The sequence below is a fragment of the Nerophis lumbriciformis genome, linkage group LG13 (assembly GCF_033978685.3).
Source record: "Nerophis lumbriciformis linkage group LG13, RoL_Nlum_v2.1, whole genome shotgun sequence".
Taxonomy (NCBI): domain Eukaryota; kingdom Metazoa; phylum Chordata; class Actinopteri; order Syngnathiformes; family Syngnathidae; genus Nerophis; species Nerophis lumbriciformis.
Window position 1 is genome coordinate 38,369,560 of NC_084560.2, and position 19,780 is coordinate 38,389,339.

Genomic DNA, 19,780 nt, shown 5'->3' on the forward strand with positions numbered 1-19,780 from the left:
TCATTTTTGTGCCTCAACGTCATATTTTGTTATCATTTAAAGAACTATTATTGCACTTTTTTGGCCAAATTTAACATTTTTGTGCCTCAAAGTCATGTTTTGTTATCATTGTAAAAACTATTATTGCACTTTTGTGGCCAAAATTTAACATTTGTGTGCCTCAAAGTAATATTTGGTTATCATTTTAAGAACTATTATTGCACTTTTGTGGCCAAATGTATAATTTTTGTGCCTCAATGACATTTTTTGTTATCATTAAAATAACTATTATTGCACTTTTGTGGCCAAATTGATCATTTTTGTGCCTCAACGTCATATATCATTTAAATAACTATTATTGCACTTTTTTGGCCAAATTTAAAATTTTTGTGCCTCAAAGTCATGTTTTGTTATCATTGTAAAAACTATTATTGCACTTTTGTGGCCAAAATTTAACATTTGTGTGCCTCAAAGTAATATTTGGTTATCATTTAAAGATTACTGCACTTTTGTGGCCAAATGTATCATTTTTGTGCCTCAATGTAATTTTTTGTTATCAATAAAATTATTATTGCACTTTTGTGGCCAAATTGATCATTTTTGTGCCTCAACGTCCTATTTTGTTATTTAAATAACTATTATTGGACTCTTGTCGCCCAATTGAACATTTTTGTGCCTCAAAGTTATATTTTCTTAGCATTCAAAGAACTATTATTGCACTTTTTTGGCCAAATTTGACATTTTTGTGCCTCAAAGTCATGTTTTGTTATCATTGTAAAAACTATTATTGCACTTTTGTGGCCAAAATTTACCATTTGTGTGCCTCAAAGTAATATTTGGTTATCATTTTTAAGAACTATTACTGCACTTTTGTGGCCAAATTTATCATTTTTGTGCCTCAATGTAATTTTTTGTTATTTAAATAACTATTATTGCACTCTTGTCACCCAGTTTAACATTTTTGTGCCTCAAAGTTATATTTTCTTAGCATTTAAATAACTATTATTGAACTTTTGTCGCCAAATCTATCATTTTTGTGCCTCAATGTAAATTTTTGTTACCATTAAAATAACTATTATTGCACTTTTGTGGCCAAATTTATAATTTTTGTGCCTCAACGTCATATTTTGTTATCATTTAAATAACTATTATTGCACTCTTGTCGCCCAATTGAACATTTTTGTGCCTCAAAGTTATACTTTCTTAGCATTTAAAGAACTATTATTGCACTTTTTTGGCCAAATTTAAAATTTTTGTGCCCAAAGTCATGTTTTGTTATCATTGTAAAAACTATTATTGCACTTTTGTGGCCAAAATGTATAATTTTTGTGCCTCAATGTCATTTTTTGTTATCATTAAAATAACTATTATTGCACTTTTGTGGCCAAATTGGTCATTTTTGTGCCTCAACGTCATATTTTGTTATCATTTAAATAACGATTATTGCACTCGTCGCCCAATTGAACATTTTTGTGCCTCAAAATTATATTTTCTTAGCATTTAAAGAACTATTATTGCACTTTTTTGGCCAAATTTAACATTTGTGTGCCTCAAAGTCATGTTTTGTTATCATTGTAAAAACTATTATTGCACTTTTGTGGCCAAAATTAAACATTTGTGTGCCTCAAAGTAATATTTGGTTATCATTTAAAGAACTATTATTGCACTTTTGTGGCCAAATTGAACATTTTTGTGCCTCCATGTAATTTTTTGTTATCATTTAAAGAACTATTATTGCACTTCTGTGGCCAAATTCCTAATTGAATAAGTCTACTTTGTGTCGATGGGTCAATGAGCGAGGATGCTGACATAAAGAGGCGTGTCCTCGTACGTCTTGAGGAGCAGCGAGAAGCGTCCTCACCAGAGCGTTGATGTCTTCAGACTTGCATATGAGTATTCGTATGTCCTCGGGGTCGGCGCTGAAGATGGCCTGGATGAGAGGAGGCTGCAGGGAAGAGGAGGACAGACGGTCAGTGAGGAAGGACCATGGACGCATGACCTGAGGACATGTGATGGTGGGCGTGGCCACGTCCGTCAATGACCTTCACGAGTTTTAGCAAAGACAATGTCCTTCACTGCTGGGACTCACGTACCAGACCAGCAGGAATGTGTTGTGTGTGTGTGTGTGTGTGTGTGTGTGTGTGTGTGTGTGTGTGTGTGTGTGTGTGTGTGTGTGTGTGTGTGTGTGTGTGTGTGTGTGTGTGTGTGTGTGTGTGTGTGTCAGGGGCCCTTATTGTCCCTCCTGGCAGTCAGATAAGCAGTAAATAGAGGCGAGTTGTGCGATGTCATGCAAGTCACACATGTGTCGAGCTCAAAGCCAGGAAGGAACTTCCTGTCACCGTGCAAAGAACCATATTTGGTCAACTCAGCGCAAGTTCAAACTTCCTGTCGCGCTTCCTGTTGCTGCTTTCACTTCTGCTTTTCGAGACCACTTCCTCTCCGCCACTTGTTCGTGCCCGCGGCGTGAGGCCTTTGGCCGTCATCGTCATGACGACGACTTGTGACCGACACATAAACTGCACTTCTGTCACTACTTTTTACCGCTGGAAGTTTGCAAACAAGTGCGGCGAATGTTAAAAAATGAAAACATCGACATCCCGAATCACCTTCACGTTACGTCATCTGTCAATAAAAAAGATGTTTATTTTTTATTCTGAACAGCAGCTAACTTCTTTTTACGCTTACATGAGAGCTAAAATAGTGAGGGCGAGCGCTACGAACGTTAAAAAGTGAGACAGGTGAGGCACATTGACGAAGTGCCTCACTTTCACGTTATGTTATTTGTCAATAACCTTTTTTCTACATTTTTATGACAACTAAAATAGTTAAAAAGTGAAGGAGAGCACTACGAACGTTAAAAAGTGAGACAGGTGAGGCACATTGACGACGTGCCTCACTTTCACGTTACGTTATTTGTCAATAACCTTTTTTTCAATACACTTTTATGACAGCTAAAATAGCTAAAAGTGAAGACAAGCGCGGCAAACATTAAAAAGTGAAACAGGTGAAGCACATTTAGCGATGTGACTCACTTTCACATTACGGTATTTGTCAACAACCTTTTTTATACTTTTATGACAGCTAAATTAGAAAGAAAGTGAAAGCTAGCGCTACAAACGTTAAAAAGTTAAACAGTCGAGGCACATTAACGTGACTCACTTTCACGTTACGTTTTGTGTCAATAACCTTTCTTATACACATTTGTGAGAGCTAAATTAGAAAGAAAATGAAAGTGAGCACTACAAACGTTAAGTGAAACAGGTGAGGCACATTAACGATGTGACTCACTTTCACGTTACATCATATTTGTCAATAACCTTTTTTATACAGTTTTATGATAGCTTAAATAGTTAAAAAGTGAAGGCAAGCACTACAAACGTTAAAAAGTGAAACAGGTGAGGCACATTGACTACGTGATTCACTATCACATTACGTTATTTGTCAATAACATGTTTTTATACACTTTAATGACAACTAAAATAGTTAAAAAGTGAAAGCGAGCACTACAAACGTTAAAAAGTGAAACAGGTGAGGCACATTAACGACGTGACTCACTTTCACGTTACATTATTTATCAATAAAATGTTTTCATACACTTTAATGACAGCTAAAATAGTTAGAAAGTGAAGGCGAGCACAACAAACGTTAAAAAGTGAAACAGGTGAGGCACATTAACGCAGTGACTCACTTTCACGTTACATTATTTGTCAATAAAATGTTTTTATACACTTTAATGACAGCTAAATTAGTTAAAGTGAAAGCGAGCACTACAAACGTTAAAAAAGTGAAACAGGTGAGGCACATTAACGACGTGACTCACTTTCACGTTATGTCATATTCGTCACTAACCTTTTTTTATACACTTTTATGACAACTAAAATAGTTAGAAAGTGAAGGCGAGCACTACAAACGTTAAAAAGTGAAACAGGTGAGGCACATTAATGACGTGACTCACTTTCACGTTACGTTATTTGGCAATAACATGTTTTTATACACTTTAATGACAGCTAAAATAGTTAGAAAGTGAAGGCGAGCACTACAAACGTTAAAAAGTGAAACAGGTGAGGCACATTAATGACGTGACTCACTTTCACGTTACATTATTTGACAATAACATGTTTTTATACACTAATGACAGCTAAAATAGTTAAAAAAGTGAAAGCGAGCACTACAAACGTTAAAAAGTGAAACAGGTGAGGCACATTGACGACATGCCTCACTTTCACGTTGTCATATTCGTCACTAACCTTTTTTTATACACTTTTATGACAACTAAAATAGTTAGAAAGTGAAGGCGAGCACTACAAACGTTAAAAAGTGAAACAGGTGAGGCATATTAACGTGACTCACTTTCACGTTACATTATTTGTCAATAAAATGTTTTTATACACTTTAATGACAGCTAAAATAGTTAGAAAGTGAAGGCGAGCACTACAAACGTTAAAAAGTGAAACAGGTGAGGCACATTAACGACGTGACTCACTTTCACGTTACATTATTTATCAATAACAAGTTTTTATAAACTTTAATGACAGCTAAAATAGTTAAAAAGTGAAAGCGAGCACTACAAACGTTAAAAAGTGAAACAGGTGAGGCACATTGACGAAGTGCCTCACTTTCACGTTATTTGTCAATAAAATATTTTTATACACTTTAATGACAGCTAAAATAGTTAGAAAGTGAAGGCGAGCACTACAAATGTTAAAAAGTGAAACAGGTGAGACACATTAACGCCGTGACTCACTTTCACGTTATGTCATATTTGTCACTAACCTTTCTTATACACTTTTATGACAACTAAAATCGTTAGAAAGTGAAGGCGAGCACTACAAACGTTAAAAAGTGAAACAGATGAGGCACATTAACGCCGTGACTCACTTTCACGTTACATTATTTGTCAATAAAATGTATTTATACACTTTAATGACAGCTAAAATAGTTAGAAAGTGAAGGCGAGCACTACAAACGTTAAAATGTGAAACAGGTGAGGCACATTAACGACGTGCCTCACTTTCACGTTATGTTATTTGTCAATAAACTTTTTTCTACATTTTTATGACAGCTAAAATAGTTAGAAAGAGAAGGCGAGCACTACAAACGTTAAAAAGTGAAACAGGTGAGGCACATTAACGACGTGACTCACTTTCATGTTACATTATTTGACAATAACATGTTTTATACACTTTAATGACAGCTAAAATAGTTAGAAAGTGAAGGCGAGCACTACAAACGTTAAAAAGTGAAACAGGTGAGGCACATTAACGCCGTGACTCACTTTCACGTTATGTCATATTTGTCACTAACCTTTCTTATACACTTTTATGACAACTAAAATAGTTAAAAAGTGAAGGAGAGCACTACAAACGTTAAAAAGTGAAAAAGGTGAGGCACATTAACGCCGTGACTCACTTTCACGTTATGTCATATTTGTCACTAACCTTTCTTATACACTTTTATGACAACTAAAATCGTTAGAAAGTGAAGGCGAGCACTACAAACGTTAAAAAGTGAAACAGATGAGGCACATTAACGCCGTGACTCACTTTCACGTTACATTATTTGTCAATAAAATGTATTTATACACTTTAATGACAGCTAAAATAGTTAGAAAGTGAAGGCGAGCACTACAAACGTTAAAAAGTGAAACAGGTGAGGCACATTAACGACGTGACTCACTTTCATGTTACATTATTTGACAATAACATGTTTTATACACTTTAATGACAGCTAAAATAGTTAGAAAGTGAAGGCGAGCACTACAAACGTTAAAAAGTGAAACAGGTGAGGCACATTAACGCAGTGACTCACTTTCACGTTATGTCATATTCGTCACTAACCTTTCTTATACACTTTTATGACAACTAAAATAGTTAGAAAGTGAAGGCGAGCACTACAAACGTTAAAAAGTGAAACAGGTGAGGCACATTAACGACGTGACTCACTTTCACTTTACATTATTTGACAATAACATGTTTTTATACACTTTAATGACAGCTAAAATAGTTAAAAAGTGAAAGCGAGCACTACAAACGTTAAAAAGTGAAACAGGTGACGCACATTGATGACGTGCCTCACTTTCACGTTATGTTATTTGTCAATAACCTTTTTTCTACATTTTTATGACAACTAAAATAGTTAAAAAGTGAAGGCGAGCACTACAAACGTTAAAAAGTGAAACAGGTGAGGCATATTAACGACGTGACTCACTTTCACGTTACATTATTTGTCAATAAAATGTTTTTATACACTTTAATGACAGCTAAAATAGTTAGAAAGTGAAGGAGAGCACTACAAACATTAAAAAGTGAAACAGGTGAGGCACATTAACGACGTGACTCACTTTCACGTGACATTATTTGACAATAATATGTTTTTATACACTTTAATGATAGCTAAAATAGTTAGAAAGTGAAAGCGAGCACTACAAACGTTAAAAAGTGAAACAGGTGAGGCACATTAACGACGTGACTCACTTTCATGTTACATTATTTGACAATAACATGTTTTATACACTTTAATGACAGCTAAAATAGTTAGAAAGTGAAGGCGAGCACTACAAATGTTAAAAAGTGAAACAGGTGAGGCACATTAACGCCGTAACTCACTTTCACGTTATGTCATATTTGTCACTAACCTTTCTTATACACTTTTATGACAACTAAAATAGTTAGAAAGTGAAGGCGAGCACTACAAACGTTAAAAAGTGAAACAGGTGAGGCACATTAACGACGTGACTCACTTTCACGTTACATTATTTGACAATAACATGTTTTTATACACTTTAATGACAGCTAAAATAGTTAGAAAGTGAAGGCAAGCACTACAAACGTTAAAAAGTGAAACAGGTGAGGCACATTAACGCCGTGACTCACTTTCACATTATGTCATATTCGTCACTAACCTCTCTTATACACTTTTATGACAACTAAAATAGTTAGAAAGTGAAGGCGAGCACTACAAACGTTAAAAAGTGAAACAGGTGAGGCACGTTGACGACGTGCCTCACTTTCACGTTATGTCATATTCGTCACTAACCTTTTTTTATGCACTTTTATGACAACTAAAATAGTTAAAAAAGTGAAAGCGAGCACTACAAACGTTCAAAAGTGAAACAGGTGAGGCACATTAACGACGTGCCTCACTTTCACGTTATGTTATTTGTCAATAACCTTTTTTCTACATTTTTATGACAACTAAAATAGTTAAAAAGTGAAGGCGAGCACTACAAACGTTAAAAAGTGAAACAGGTGAGGCACATTAACGACGTGACTCAATTTCACGTTACATTATTTGTCAATAAAATGTTTTTATACACTTTAATGACAGCTAAAATAGAAAGTGAAGGCGAGCACTACAAACGTTAAAAAGTGAAACAGGTGAGGCACATTAACGACGTGACTCACTTTCACGTTACATTATTTGACAATAACATGTTTTTATACACTTTAATGACAGCTAAAATAGTTCAAAAGTGAAAGCGAGCACTACAAACGTTAAAAAGTGAAACAGGTGAGGCACATTGACGACGTGCCTCACTTTCACGTTATGTTATTTGTCAATAACCTTTTTTCTACATTTTTATGACAACTAAAATAGTTACAAAGTGAAGGAGAGCACTACAAACGTTAAAAAGTGAAACAGGTGACGCACATTGATGACGTGCCTCACTTTCACGTTATGTTATTTGTCAATAACCTTTTTTCTACATTTTTATGACAACTAAAATAGTTAAAAAGTGAAGGCGAGCACTACAAACGTTAAAAAGTGAAACAGGTGAGGCACATTGACGACGTGCCTCACTTTCACGTTACGTTATTTGTCAATAACCTTTTTTATAGACTTGAATAGTTGGAACGTTAGGTAAAACATTGCCTGCACACTAGATAAAGCTTTTTGCTTGACCTTGGAACTGACGGTACAGTAAAAGTGTTCAACACACTTTGTCTCCATAAAACGAGGCCTCCACTAACGAGCTGGTCTGCTTCCCCTGAGGGTCGCCAACACAATCTCTCCTGTGCGCGTCCACAGCTCCCAAGCCATCTACTTCCTGGGTTTCCTGCCGTCTTCTGGACCCGGAGTGTCGCCCACTTTGTCAAACCGTACATAAAAAGTGCACCGGGGAACGCGGGCAAAACAAAATCTCAGCAAATCTGTTATCGTTCCGTCGGAAAGTAACAGGAAGTTACGTGAAAGAAAATGTGGTTATTCCTGTCTTGCTGCACGGCGACAAGAATGTCTGCCATTTTACCCCCGAGACACTTCATTAGGTGCTCCTGCACCAAAGGGAGAGAACCTGAGTTCACAGCACGGCATCAAAATATTACAAACCGTCTCAAAAAACACCATTTTAGGTCATACACAGGTGTACCTAATGTAGTGTCCATTAGATGCAAGCACATGCATCTCGGCCAAGCATAAATAAATAAAAATGTTGATCCTATGATAAATATTGATTTTTTTGTTTCTTTTTATTCTGGAACCCATTCCAGAGATTTGTAGGCCTCCCGGTCGAGTTAAAAAAAACAACATTTTTCGAAGCACTTTTTGGGGGGTTATCAAGGTGCATGCAGCTAAAGACCATGTGACAACGTCAACACACACACACACACGCACACGCACACTGTGACACACGGAGTGCATATTTGTTGCTATTGCAAAACACTAAATTCTTTACCTAAAAACAATGTGTTGCGTTCCCACAACTTCAGTGATTATTGCTTCTGAAACGTCTGACTTTTTCTTGCAGGAATTTCAAAGACAAAATGCAAAGTTTGAGAGATTTCTATGATATGCTGTGATGAATGTGTTTATATGTGTTTATATACAAACCCCAAAACCACATGGTGTAAATCGTAAAAAAAAATACAATGATTTGCAAATCCTTTTCAACCTATATTCAATTGAATAGACTGCAAAGACAAGATACTTAACGTTCAAACTGGTAAACTTTGTTATTTTTTGCAAATGTTAGCTCATTTGGAATTTGATGCATGCAACATGTTTCAAGAAAGCTGGCACAAGTGGCAAAAAAGACTGAGAAAGTTGAGGAAGGCTCATCAAACACTTAATTGGAACATCCCACAGGTGAACAGGCTAATTGTGCAACGTTTGTGCAACATTTCGGCTAGTTTGTGCTGTCAAAAAAATGGATTGTGCTACAGTGGTGCAAGTTTGTGCTGTCAAATAAAATGATTTTGCAACATCTGTGCTGGTTTGGGCTGTCAAAAAATAGATTGTGCTACATTTGTGCTGTCAAAAAACTAGTTGTGCGACATTTGTGCTGTGAATAAATAGATTGTGCTACATTTGGCCAAGTTTGTGCTGTCAAAAAAATAACTGGTGCTACATTTGTATTGGTTTGTGCTGTTAAAAAAATAATTGTGCGACATCTGTGCGACCTCGTGCTGTCAAACTGTGTGTAGTTTGTGCTGTCAAAATCAACAAAATTTGCAACATTTGTGCTAGTTTGTGCCGTCAAAACAATTAAATGTGCTAGTTTGTGCTGTCAAAAAATAAATGGTGCTACATTTGCGTTGGTTTGTGCTGTTAAAAAAATAATTGTGCGACATCTGTGCGAGCTCGTGCTGTCAAACTGTGTAGTTTGTGCTGTCAAAATCTAAATTTGCAACATTTGTGCTAGTTTGTGCTGTCAAAAAAATTAATTGTGCTCGTTTGTGCTGTTAAAAAAAACTGTGCGGCATTTGTGCTAGTTTGTGCTGTCAAAAAATAAATGGTGCTACATTTGTGTTGGTTTGTGCTGTTAAAAAAATAATTGTGCGACATCTGTGCGAGCTTGTGCTGTCAAACTTTGTGTAGTTTGTGCTGTCAAAACATAAATGGTGCTACATTTGTGTTGATTTGTGCTGTTAAAAAAATAATTGTGTTATATTTATGTTGGTTTGTGCTGTCAAAAAAATTACTTGTGCGACATTTGTGGTCGTTTATGCTGTCAAAAAAGGAACTGTGATACATTTGTGCTGTCAAAAAAATATTTATTTATTTATTATTTACTATGTTTTTATTGTTGTTATTGTTTCATAAGTTTTTCACACATGTACGGATGTGTTGAGTATGTGCAGATACTGAAATATCAAAAGCACAAATGTTTTTGACAGCACAAATGTAGCACAAACGTTTGGAAAGACTGATATTGAAATATCAATAGCGCAATTGTTTTGACAGCATAAACAAGTTTGGTGGGATTGGTAAAGGCTGCTTGTGAATAATAAAACATTATATATATATATATATATATATATATATATATATATATATATATATATATATATATATTTATTAGGGGTGTAACGGTACGTGTATTTATATTGAACCATTTCGGTACGGGGGTTCCGGTTTTTGGGACAGCACAAATGTAGCACAAACGTTTGGGACAAGTTTGGTGAGATTTGAACAAGGTGGGGGAATGACATCACCGGTCAAAATATTTATTTCAAAATGACCTAAAAACAGCACAAATGAAGAAAAAACGTACGGCACAAAAAAACAGCAGTGGAATTTTATCATTTGCAATGACGAGCGGGGCCATCTTCACACAGATTAAACTCTGCTCAAACAGACACCACTAGCAATTATTCGACGGGTACTTTATCCAAATAGACGGCACGCCTAAAATACACGTGTCCTTTTTTTGTGTCGAGAATGATTTTTTTTTAATTATACATAAACATTAGGGGTGTGGGAAAAAAATCGATTTTTTAATATATTTATTCATCCATCCATCCATTTTCTACCGCTTGTCCCTTTAGGGGTCGCTGGAGCCCATCTCAGCTACAATCGGGCGGAAGGCGGGGTACACCCTGGACAAGTCGCCACCTCATTGCAGGGCCAACACAGATAGACAGACAACATTCACACACTAGGGCCAATTTAGTGTTGCCAATCAACCTATCCCCAGGTGCATGTCTTTGGAGGTGGGAGGAAGCCGGAGTACCCGGAGGGAACCCATGCAGTCACGGGGAGAACATGCAAACTCCATACAGAAAGATCCCGAGCCCGGGATTGAACTCAGGACTACTCAGGACCTTCGTATTGTGAGGGAGATGCACTAACCCCTCTTCCACCATGCTGCCCTTATTTATTTATTTTTATTAATCAATCCAACAAAACAATACACAGCAATACCATAACAATGCAATGCATGAAATAGCTATTAGTCTTTTAAATCAACAACTACGTTTTTTCCAGCTTCAAGGATAGGCATGAGGCATCTTTAACAGAAACATACACCATAAATGTGATGTTTTCCACTATTTGTTCTATCTTCATTCCAAAACCAAACCCGACCCAGCAACACTCAGAACTGCAATAAACAGAGCAATTGAGAGGAGACACAAACACGACACAGAACAAACCAAAAGTAGTGAAACAAAAATGAATATTATCAACAACAGTATCAATATTAGTTACAATTTCAACATAGCAGTGATTAAAAATCCCTCATTGACATTATCTTTAGACATTTGTACAAATAAAAAAAGAACAATAGTGTCACAGTGGCTTACACTTGCGTCACATCTCATAAACTTGACAACACACTGTGTCCAATATTTTCACAAAGGTAAAATAAGTCAGATTTTTGGTTAATTTAATAGTTAAAACAAATTGACATTATTGCAATCAGTTGATAAAACATTGTCCTTTACAATTATAAAAGCTTTTTACACAAATCTACTACTCTGCTTGCATGTCAGCAGACTGCTGAAATCCTATGTATTGAATGAATAAAGAATCCTTTTGAATCGGGAAAATATCGTTTTTGAATCGAGAATCGTGTTGAATTGAAAAAAAAAAATCGATTTTGAATCGAATCGTGACCCCAAGAATCGATATTGAATCGAATCGTGGGACACCCGAAGATTCACAGCCCTAATATGTACAAGTAAACGCGCCTTCACTAACAGTCGCCTGGTTCTCTCTGCAGTTGAGTAAATAAACGCCCCGAGGCGCAACATAAGGAAACAAGCTAGATTGTTTAGTAAATCAAACAAAGACTGTAATTAAATGTGACGATTTAGAATGTTTGTTTTGATGCTGAACAGGAAGTGAGCGTCTTGTCTTAATAATGAATTCAATGGAAAAAATCCGCACATTGAGAGCGTCCACTTGCTATCAGCTTCACGGGCTCCCGCTGCACTATTTAGGCTCAAATGTGATATAATCCCTCAATGCCCACTCACTTATTAGAAGCCGATGTGTCATAAATGCAAATATGGTGATAAATATGCTGCGGTTGTGGACGAAAGTGAAGCACCGAGCTTGCTGGATGCGAGCAGGCTAAAGCTAGCGGCGGCTAGCGGCTCTACCTGGTCGGCCAGTTTGAGGACAGCCATCTCCGCCTCGGCTCCAGCGGCTCATCCACGCCCGCCGACACCGCAACACCACGGGGCGACGATGCTGACGGCCGAGGTCCGCTCCTCCGCTCCGGGCGATGGTGTCTGCGGAGGCGGCAGGGAGGGGTGTGGGGAAGTAGGCCGGGCCCGGTGCGAGTCACCGCGGAAGCCTTCCCTTGCTCCGTTCAGCAGCGGCGGCCGCCGGAACAGCCTGAGCCCGCCGCTGGTGGTGGTGGCTGGTCGGGGGGGGACGCTGGAGGCTGGCTCCTCCCCGGCGAGCAGGAGCCTGAAGGCGGCCAGGCTTACCCAGTCGGGCCGGACCAGGAAGGAGCTGGAGGCTGTGCGCGCGTCTCCTCTTGCTGTTTGATGCACTGGAGGCTTCCTCAGCATCAAAACACACACACACACACACACACACACACACACACACACACACACACACACACACACACACACACACACACACACACACACACACGAAACGTCACAAATCAATTCATTAGGTACACTTGCACAAACAACGTCAGTGATCACTTTCGAGTGACGCCTTTGTGGAGGTATTACGGTAAATCATCGAAACGGTACAAGTAGTGCAGGGGTCCGCAACCCGCGGCTCTAGAGCCGCATGCGGCTCTTTAGCGCCGCCCTAGTGGCTCTCCAGAGCTTTTTCAAAAATGTATGAAAAACGGAAAAAGATGAGGGGAAAAATATATATTTTTTGTTTTATTATGGTTTCTGTAGGAGGACAAACATGACACAAACCTCCCTAATTGTTATAAAGCACACTGTTTATATTAAACATGCTTCACTGACTCAAGTATTTGGCGAGCGCCGTTTTGTCCTACTAATTTTGGCGGTCCTTGAACTCACCATAGTTTGTTTACATGTATAACTTTCTCCGACTTTCGAGGACGTGTTTTATGCCACTTCTTTTTCTGTCTCATTTTGTCCACCAAACTTTTAACGTTGTGCATGAATGCACAAAGGTGAGTTTTGTTGATGTTATTGACTTGTGTGGAGTGCTAATCAGACATATTTGGTCACTGCAAGACTGCAAGCTAATCGATGCTAACATGCTATTTAGGCTAGCTATATGTACATATTGCATCATTATGCCTAATTTGTAGCTATATTTGAGCTCATTTAGTTTCCTTTAAGTCATCTCAATTCAATGTATATCTTATGACACACTATCTGTATGTAATATGGCTTTTAATTTGTTGCGGCTCCAGACAGATTTGTTTTTGTATTTTTGGTCCAATATGGCTCTTTCAACATTTTGGGTTGCCGACCCCTGAAGTAGTGCATTCATTACCATAATACCTCTGCGAAAGGGTCACCCATTATTATTTTTTGTTGCTGCTAATCAGAATTGTATTTTGTATTATTTTACTACACATTCTCACTTATACGAAACAATGTCAAACTTAAGCTTAATTTTATTTAATTATGGTGGAATATAGTATTATATAGTTTTATATAGGGATGTCCGATAATGGCTTTTTGCCGATATCCGATATTGTCCAACTCTTAATTACCAATACCGATATATACAGTCGTGGAATTAACACATTATTATGCCTAATTTGGACAACCAGATATGGTGAAGATAAGGTCCTTTTTTTTAAAATTAATAAAATAAAATAACATAAATAAATTAAAAACATTTTGATAAATAAAAAAGAAAGTAAAACAATATAAAACAGTTACATAGAAACTAGTAATTAATGAAAATGAGTAAAATTAAGTGTTAAAGGTTAGTACTATTAGTGGACCAGCAGCACGCACAATCATGTGTGCTTACGGACTGTATCCCTTGCAGACTGTATTGATATATATTGATATATAATGTAGGAACCACAATATTAATAACAGAAAGAAACAACCCTTTTGTGTGAATGAGTGTAAATGGGGGAGGGAGGTTTTTTGGGTTGGTGCACTAATTGTAAGTGTATCTTGTGTTTTTTATGTTGATTTAATAAAAATAAAAAATTTAAAAAAAACAACCCAAAAAAACCATACCGATAATTAAAAAAACGACACAGATAATTTCCAATATTACATTTTAAAGCATTTATCGGACAGCTCTAGTTATATAGTATAGTATATTACATAGCAGGGCTGGGCAATTATTTTGACTCGGAGGCACAATTTAGAGAAAAAAAATCTGTCTGGGGGCCGGTATATCTATTTTTAGGAACACTAATGCAAAACCTCACAATAAAGTCTGATTGAAAGCTAAAAACGTTATGACAAACCGCCTTAAAAAACGGAATGGAATTTTTATTTTTTTTTACTGAATGAGACGCCCAGAATGTACATGAAAATAAACAATGTGGGATTTACAATATTAACTATGGAGGATAAAACACTGAATATTGACAACATATGAACGTCACACCCCCTCTCCATCCACATATTTTACAATCAAGCAACGAAAATGCAACAAACACAGCGAAATATGAACGCGAAGGGTAAAAAAAACAACCTACAATCTGATATATCTGATATGTCACTAAGCTTTAGAACTTTGTTGTAAAAATCTCCTTCCGCGTCTGTCCCTGACACCCGCATTTCAGGCTGGCCATTCAGGAAACACTCTGTGGAAACGCTCCCCACCCACACTGCTTGGTGCCTCGTCTGAGCTGCTGTGACTTAGATTACCATAGTAAATAATTAGATCACCATAGTAACTACTAGTATATCATGCAAAAGTGCAGATTCCAACCATTGAAATACTTTGTATAGTTGAAGACTTACGGTCATTTGAAAACATCACTGCACATCATAATGGCAGCTACACTTTCCATCCTAAAGATCGAAAAAAATGATTTGGGAATGTCCGGCGGGCCAGATTGAAAAGCTTAACGGGCCTTAATTTGCCCAGGTCTGATGTAGTTCATTCATTACCGTAATACCTCTGCGAAAGGGTCACCCATTATTATTGTGTTGCTGCTAATCAGAATTGTATTTTTGTAGTCTTTTACTACACATTCTTACTTATACGAAACAATGTCAAACTTGAGTTTAATTTTATTTAATTAATGTGGAATATAGCATACTTGCCAACCTTGAGACCTCCGATTTCGGGAGGTGGGGGCGTGGTCGGGGGTGGGGTGGGGCGTGGTCGGGTGCGTGGTTTTAGAGGGGGGAGTATATTGACAGCTAGAAGTCACCAAGTCAAGTATTTCATATATATATATATACATATATATATATATATATATCCTGAAAATATGCAAACAAAACTGTGTTTGGATAATTGATACTTCAAACTTGCATAAATAAATCTTAAGGAATATAACATAACTTGGCTTCTGAGAGCTTCAAAATGTAATGAATAAAATGCTAAAGTTGTTGATAAACAAGCAATTATTTTAATAATTAAATACGGTCATTTTAAAAAATTCCCATTCAAAATAATAAATATTTCTCAACTAATTTTTCAATAATCCAATAATTCCAATTTTTCCTCTGATTCTTTACCTTTTGTGACAAAAAAATCCCTTAAAAAGTGAAAATTTTCACCACTTCCAACTCAAACTAGTCGAACGTCAAAATTAGGCTAATCATTTTTCACATTCCTAAAATTCCCATATTTTTCGGCCCATAAATTCCAATTGAACAAAAATTATTCAAATATTATTAATAGTAATTTTGTTAAAGGGGAACATTATCACCAGACTTATGTAAGCGTCAATATATACCTTGATGTTGCAGAAAAAAGACCATATATTTTTTAAACCGATTTCCGAACTCTAAATGGGTGAATTTTGGCGAATTAAACGCCTTTCTATTATTCGCTCTCGGAGCGATTGTGACGTCACATCGGGAAGCAATCCGCCATTTTCTCAAACACAGAGTCAAAACAGCTCTGTTATTTTCCGTTTTTTCGACTGTTTTCCGTACCTTGGAGACATCATGCCTCGTCGGTGTGTTGTCGGAGGGTGTAACAACACGAACAGGGACGGATTCAAGTTGCACCAGTGGCCCAAAGATGCCAAAGTGGCAAGAAATTGGACGTTTGTTCCGCACACTTTACCGACGAAAGCTATGCTACGACAGAGATGGCAAGAATGTGTGGATATCCTGCGACACTCAAAGCAGATGCATTTCCAACTGGACTGGACAGATCAGCTTTCAGGAAAAGAGAGCGGATGAGGGTATGTCTACAGAATATATTAATTGATGAAAACTGGGCTGTCTGCACTCTCAAAGTGCATGTTGTTGCCAAATGTATTTCATATGCTGTAAACCTAGTTCATAGTTGTTAGTTTCCTTTAACGCCAAACAAACACATACCAATCGTTGGTTAGAAGGCGATCGCCGAATTCGTCCTCGCTGGCTGTCGTGTCATTTTCGTCGGTTTCGCTTGCATACGGTTCAAACCGATATGGCTCAATAGCTTCAGTTTCTTCTTCAATTTTGTTTTCGCTACCTGCCTCCACACTACAACCATCCGTTTCAATACATGCGTAATCTGTTGAATCGCTTAAGCCGCTGAAATCCGAGTCTGAATCCGAGCTAATGTCGCTATAGCTTGCTGTTCTATGCGCCATGTTTGTTTGTATTGGCATCACTGTGTGACGTCACAGGAAAATGGACGGGTGTATATAACGATGGTTAAAATCAGGCACTTTGAAGCTTTTTTTTAGGGATATTACGTGATGGGTAAAATTTTGAAAAGAACTTCGAAAAATAAAATAAGCCACTGGGAACTGATTTTTAATGGTTTTAACCATTCTGAAATTGTGATAATGTTCCCCTTTAAACCATGTTATGTCACAGTTTCTTGTCCTCGCACTGCAACATAATTCCTTTCCTTGTATGAATCAGACCGTGACAATAATAATACAAACCCCGTTTCCGTATGAGTTACATACGGAATACAATGATTTGCAAATCATTGTATTCCGTTTATATTTACATCCAACACAACTTCCCAACTCATATGGAAACGGGGTTTGTAAATTTGTCAACAGAATAACATTCAGGACATAGTCCGTTTTACCAGAATACCCCATTTTCCATAAACATTTCTCTACCCTTCTGAACGACTCCAATATCAAAAAGTTCTGGACATTTTTGGTGATAATAATTTTCCACATTTCAAAAATGTCCTAGAAAGTTCGTTTTTTTTACGCATAATTCCACATTATACGATACACAAATTCCCTTTAAACTTGAGTAGCGACAGATTTAAACCATTCCAGAGTTAGAATTGGAACCAAAACAATTAATCGATTCATTTGATTATTAAAAAAAAAAGCTTAAATTTATATTATTTTGCTTTGATTAATCGTTTAATGAGTGCAAGTATTAACAATTCATAAAATCCGGACCACATGGCGTGCTCGGAACTTTAAATGTGGACTTTGCTTCCACTGCAATAGAGCGTACATGAGAGCGGTGGTGTGTGTGTGTGTGTGTGCCAAGAGTTTTAAATATTTTACAATTTTTAATAATGCACACATTAAAATAATGAGTGGCAAGCAGAAAAATCCACTATTTTAAATATATGTTTAAAAAAAGGATTAAAAATAAGTGTGTTTTTAACCCAACAAACTAATCAATATGTTACTCTACTATCACATGAATGCATAGCTCCTGGTAGGGCGGGGCGATAAAGTGCTGATACATATTGCGATAAACAGATAATCGATAAATAAAAAATGTGTTCAATAAAACTTTATATATATTTTTTTCTTCTCTTTCTTTGGAAGAAACCGAAAGTAGCAAAGCAACTAAACAAAGGTCGTCGCTCTCTGGTAACCGAGCAACGCAGGAGCGGAGGGAGGGACACGCTAATAGCCAATCAGGTGACAATATCAACTACCAAGTTGGCTTGCGCCATCTTGTTGTCCTGCGGTTAGATTCTTTGCATGAAATGAATGAAATAAGTTTATTTCGGTCATAGAATCAACCATTTTGTGTGAGCAGTTTAACAGTACAGATTAGACATATTTAACAATCATACACATTTACACACAAAAATAAAATAAAATAAAAAGAATGACCGAAAAAGGAATAGGCTCAAGCCAAAGCTTATATTTGCCTATCCTATACATTTACTGACAATTAGATTGCCTGGAACAGGGGTCGGCAACCTTTACCAGTCAAAGAGCCATTTTGACCAGTTTCACAAATTAAAGAAAACAATGGGAGCCACAAAAGTCTTTTGAAATTTAAAATGAAATAACACTGCATACAAAGTTTTTTTTTTGCTTTGTGCTATGTATAAAGCAGGGGTCTCAGACACGCGGCCCACACCTTAATATGAAAATTGAATGTTGGTGCGGCCCGCGGGTTTAAATGAATGGCGCTTGACAGCTTCATACTTGCAGACCCTCCCGATTTTTCCGGCAGACTACGACATTCAGGGTAAGTATTCTCTCGAACGTGCCGTGATGGTACAGCATTTAGGGCCCATTACAACCAGCGTGCCGGCCCAGCCAAAAGTTGTATGGGGCTGGACGGCGTGGCGCAGTGGAAGAGTGGCCGTGCGGAACCCGAGGCTCCCTGGTTCAATCCCCACCTAGTACCAACCTCGTCATGTCCGTTGTGTCCTGAGCAAGACACTTCACCCTTGCTCCTGATGGGTGCTGGTTAGCGCCTTGCATGGCAGCTCCCTCCATCAGTGTGTGAATGTGTGTGTGAATGGGTAAATGTGGAAGTAGTGTCAAAGCGCTTTGAGTACCTTGAAGGTAGAAAAGCGCTACTTGGTCAATAACCACACAGGTTACACTGACGGTGGAGGTATAAAATACTTTAACACTCTTACTAATAATGCGCCACACTGTGAACCCACACCAAACAAGAATGACAAACACATTTCGGGAGAACATCTGCACCGTAACACAACATTACACAACAGAACAAATACCCAGAATCCCATGCAGCCCTAACTCTTCCGGGCTACATTATACACCCCCCGCTACCAAACCCCGCCCACCTCAACCGACGCACAGAGGGGGGGGTTGATGTGTGAGGGAGCAGGGTTGGGGTGGGGGCGGGGTTTGGTGGTAGCAGGGGTGTATAATGTAGCCCGGAAGAGTCAGGGCTGCATGGGATTCTGGGTATTTGTTCTGTTGTGTTAAGGTGCAGATGTTCTACCGAAATGTGTTTGTCATTCTTGTTTGGTTTTGGTTCAAAGTGTGGCGCATTATTAGTAAGAGTGTTAAAGTTGTTTTATATGACCACCGTCAGTGTAACCTGTGTGGCTGTTGACCAAGTATGCCTTGCTGTCACTTGTGTGTGTAAGCAAAAGATGCTTATAACAAGAGGCTGGGCTGGCACGCTGTTCACACAGATTGTAGAGGGTGCTAAATGCTGTACCTTATTATTATTGTAAGAGTGAAAATCGGAGAATATTAATCCCGGGAATTTTCTGCATGAGGCACTGAAATCCGGAAGTCTCCCGGGAAAATTGGGGGGGTCGGCAAGTATGTAGC

The 19,780-nt window shown here is 37.7% G+C and overlaps 1 protein-coding gene across 2 annotated transcripts in view; it reads right to left on the bottom strand.

Moving 5' to 3' along the window:
- Window positions 1-12,440, bottom strand: part of ankrd44 (ankyrin repeat domain 44) — a 60,489-nt gene extending 48,049 nt beyond the window's left edge. For both annotated transcript variants that reach the window (XM_061970848.2, XM_061970849.2), the window contains exons 1-2: window positions 12,303-12,440; window positions 1,841-1,924 (exon numbers count right to left, since the gene is read on the bottom strand). In XM_061970848.2, the coding sequence (XP_061826832.2) occupies window positions 1,841-1,924; window positions 12,303-12,329 (111 nt within the window). In that variant the 5' untranslated portion in view covers window positions 12,330-12,440. The remainder of the gene's footprint in view (window positions 1-1,840; window positions 1,925-12,302) is intronic.
- Window positions 12,441-19,780: the final 7,340 nt, after the last annotated feature.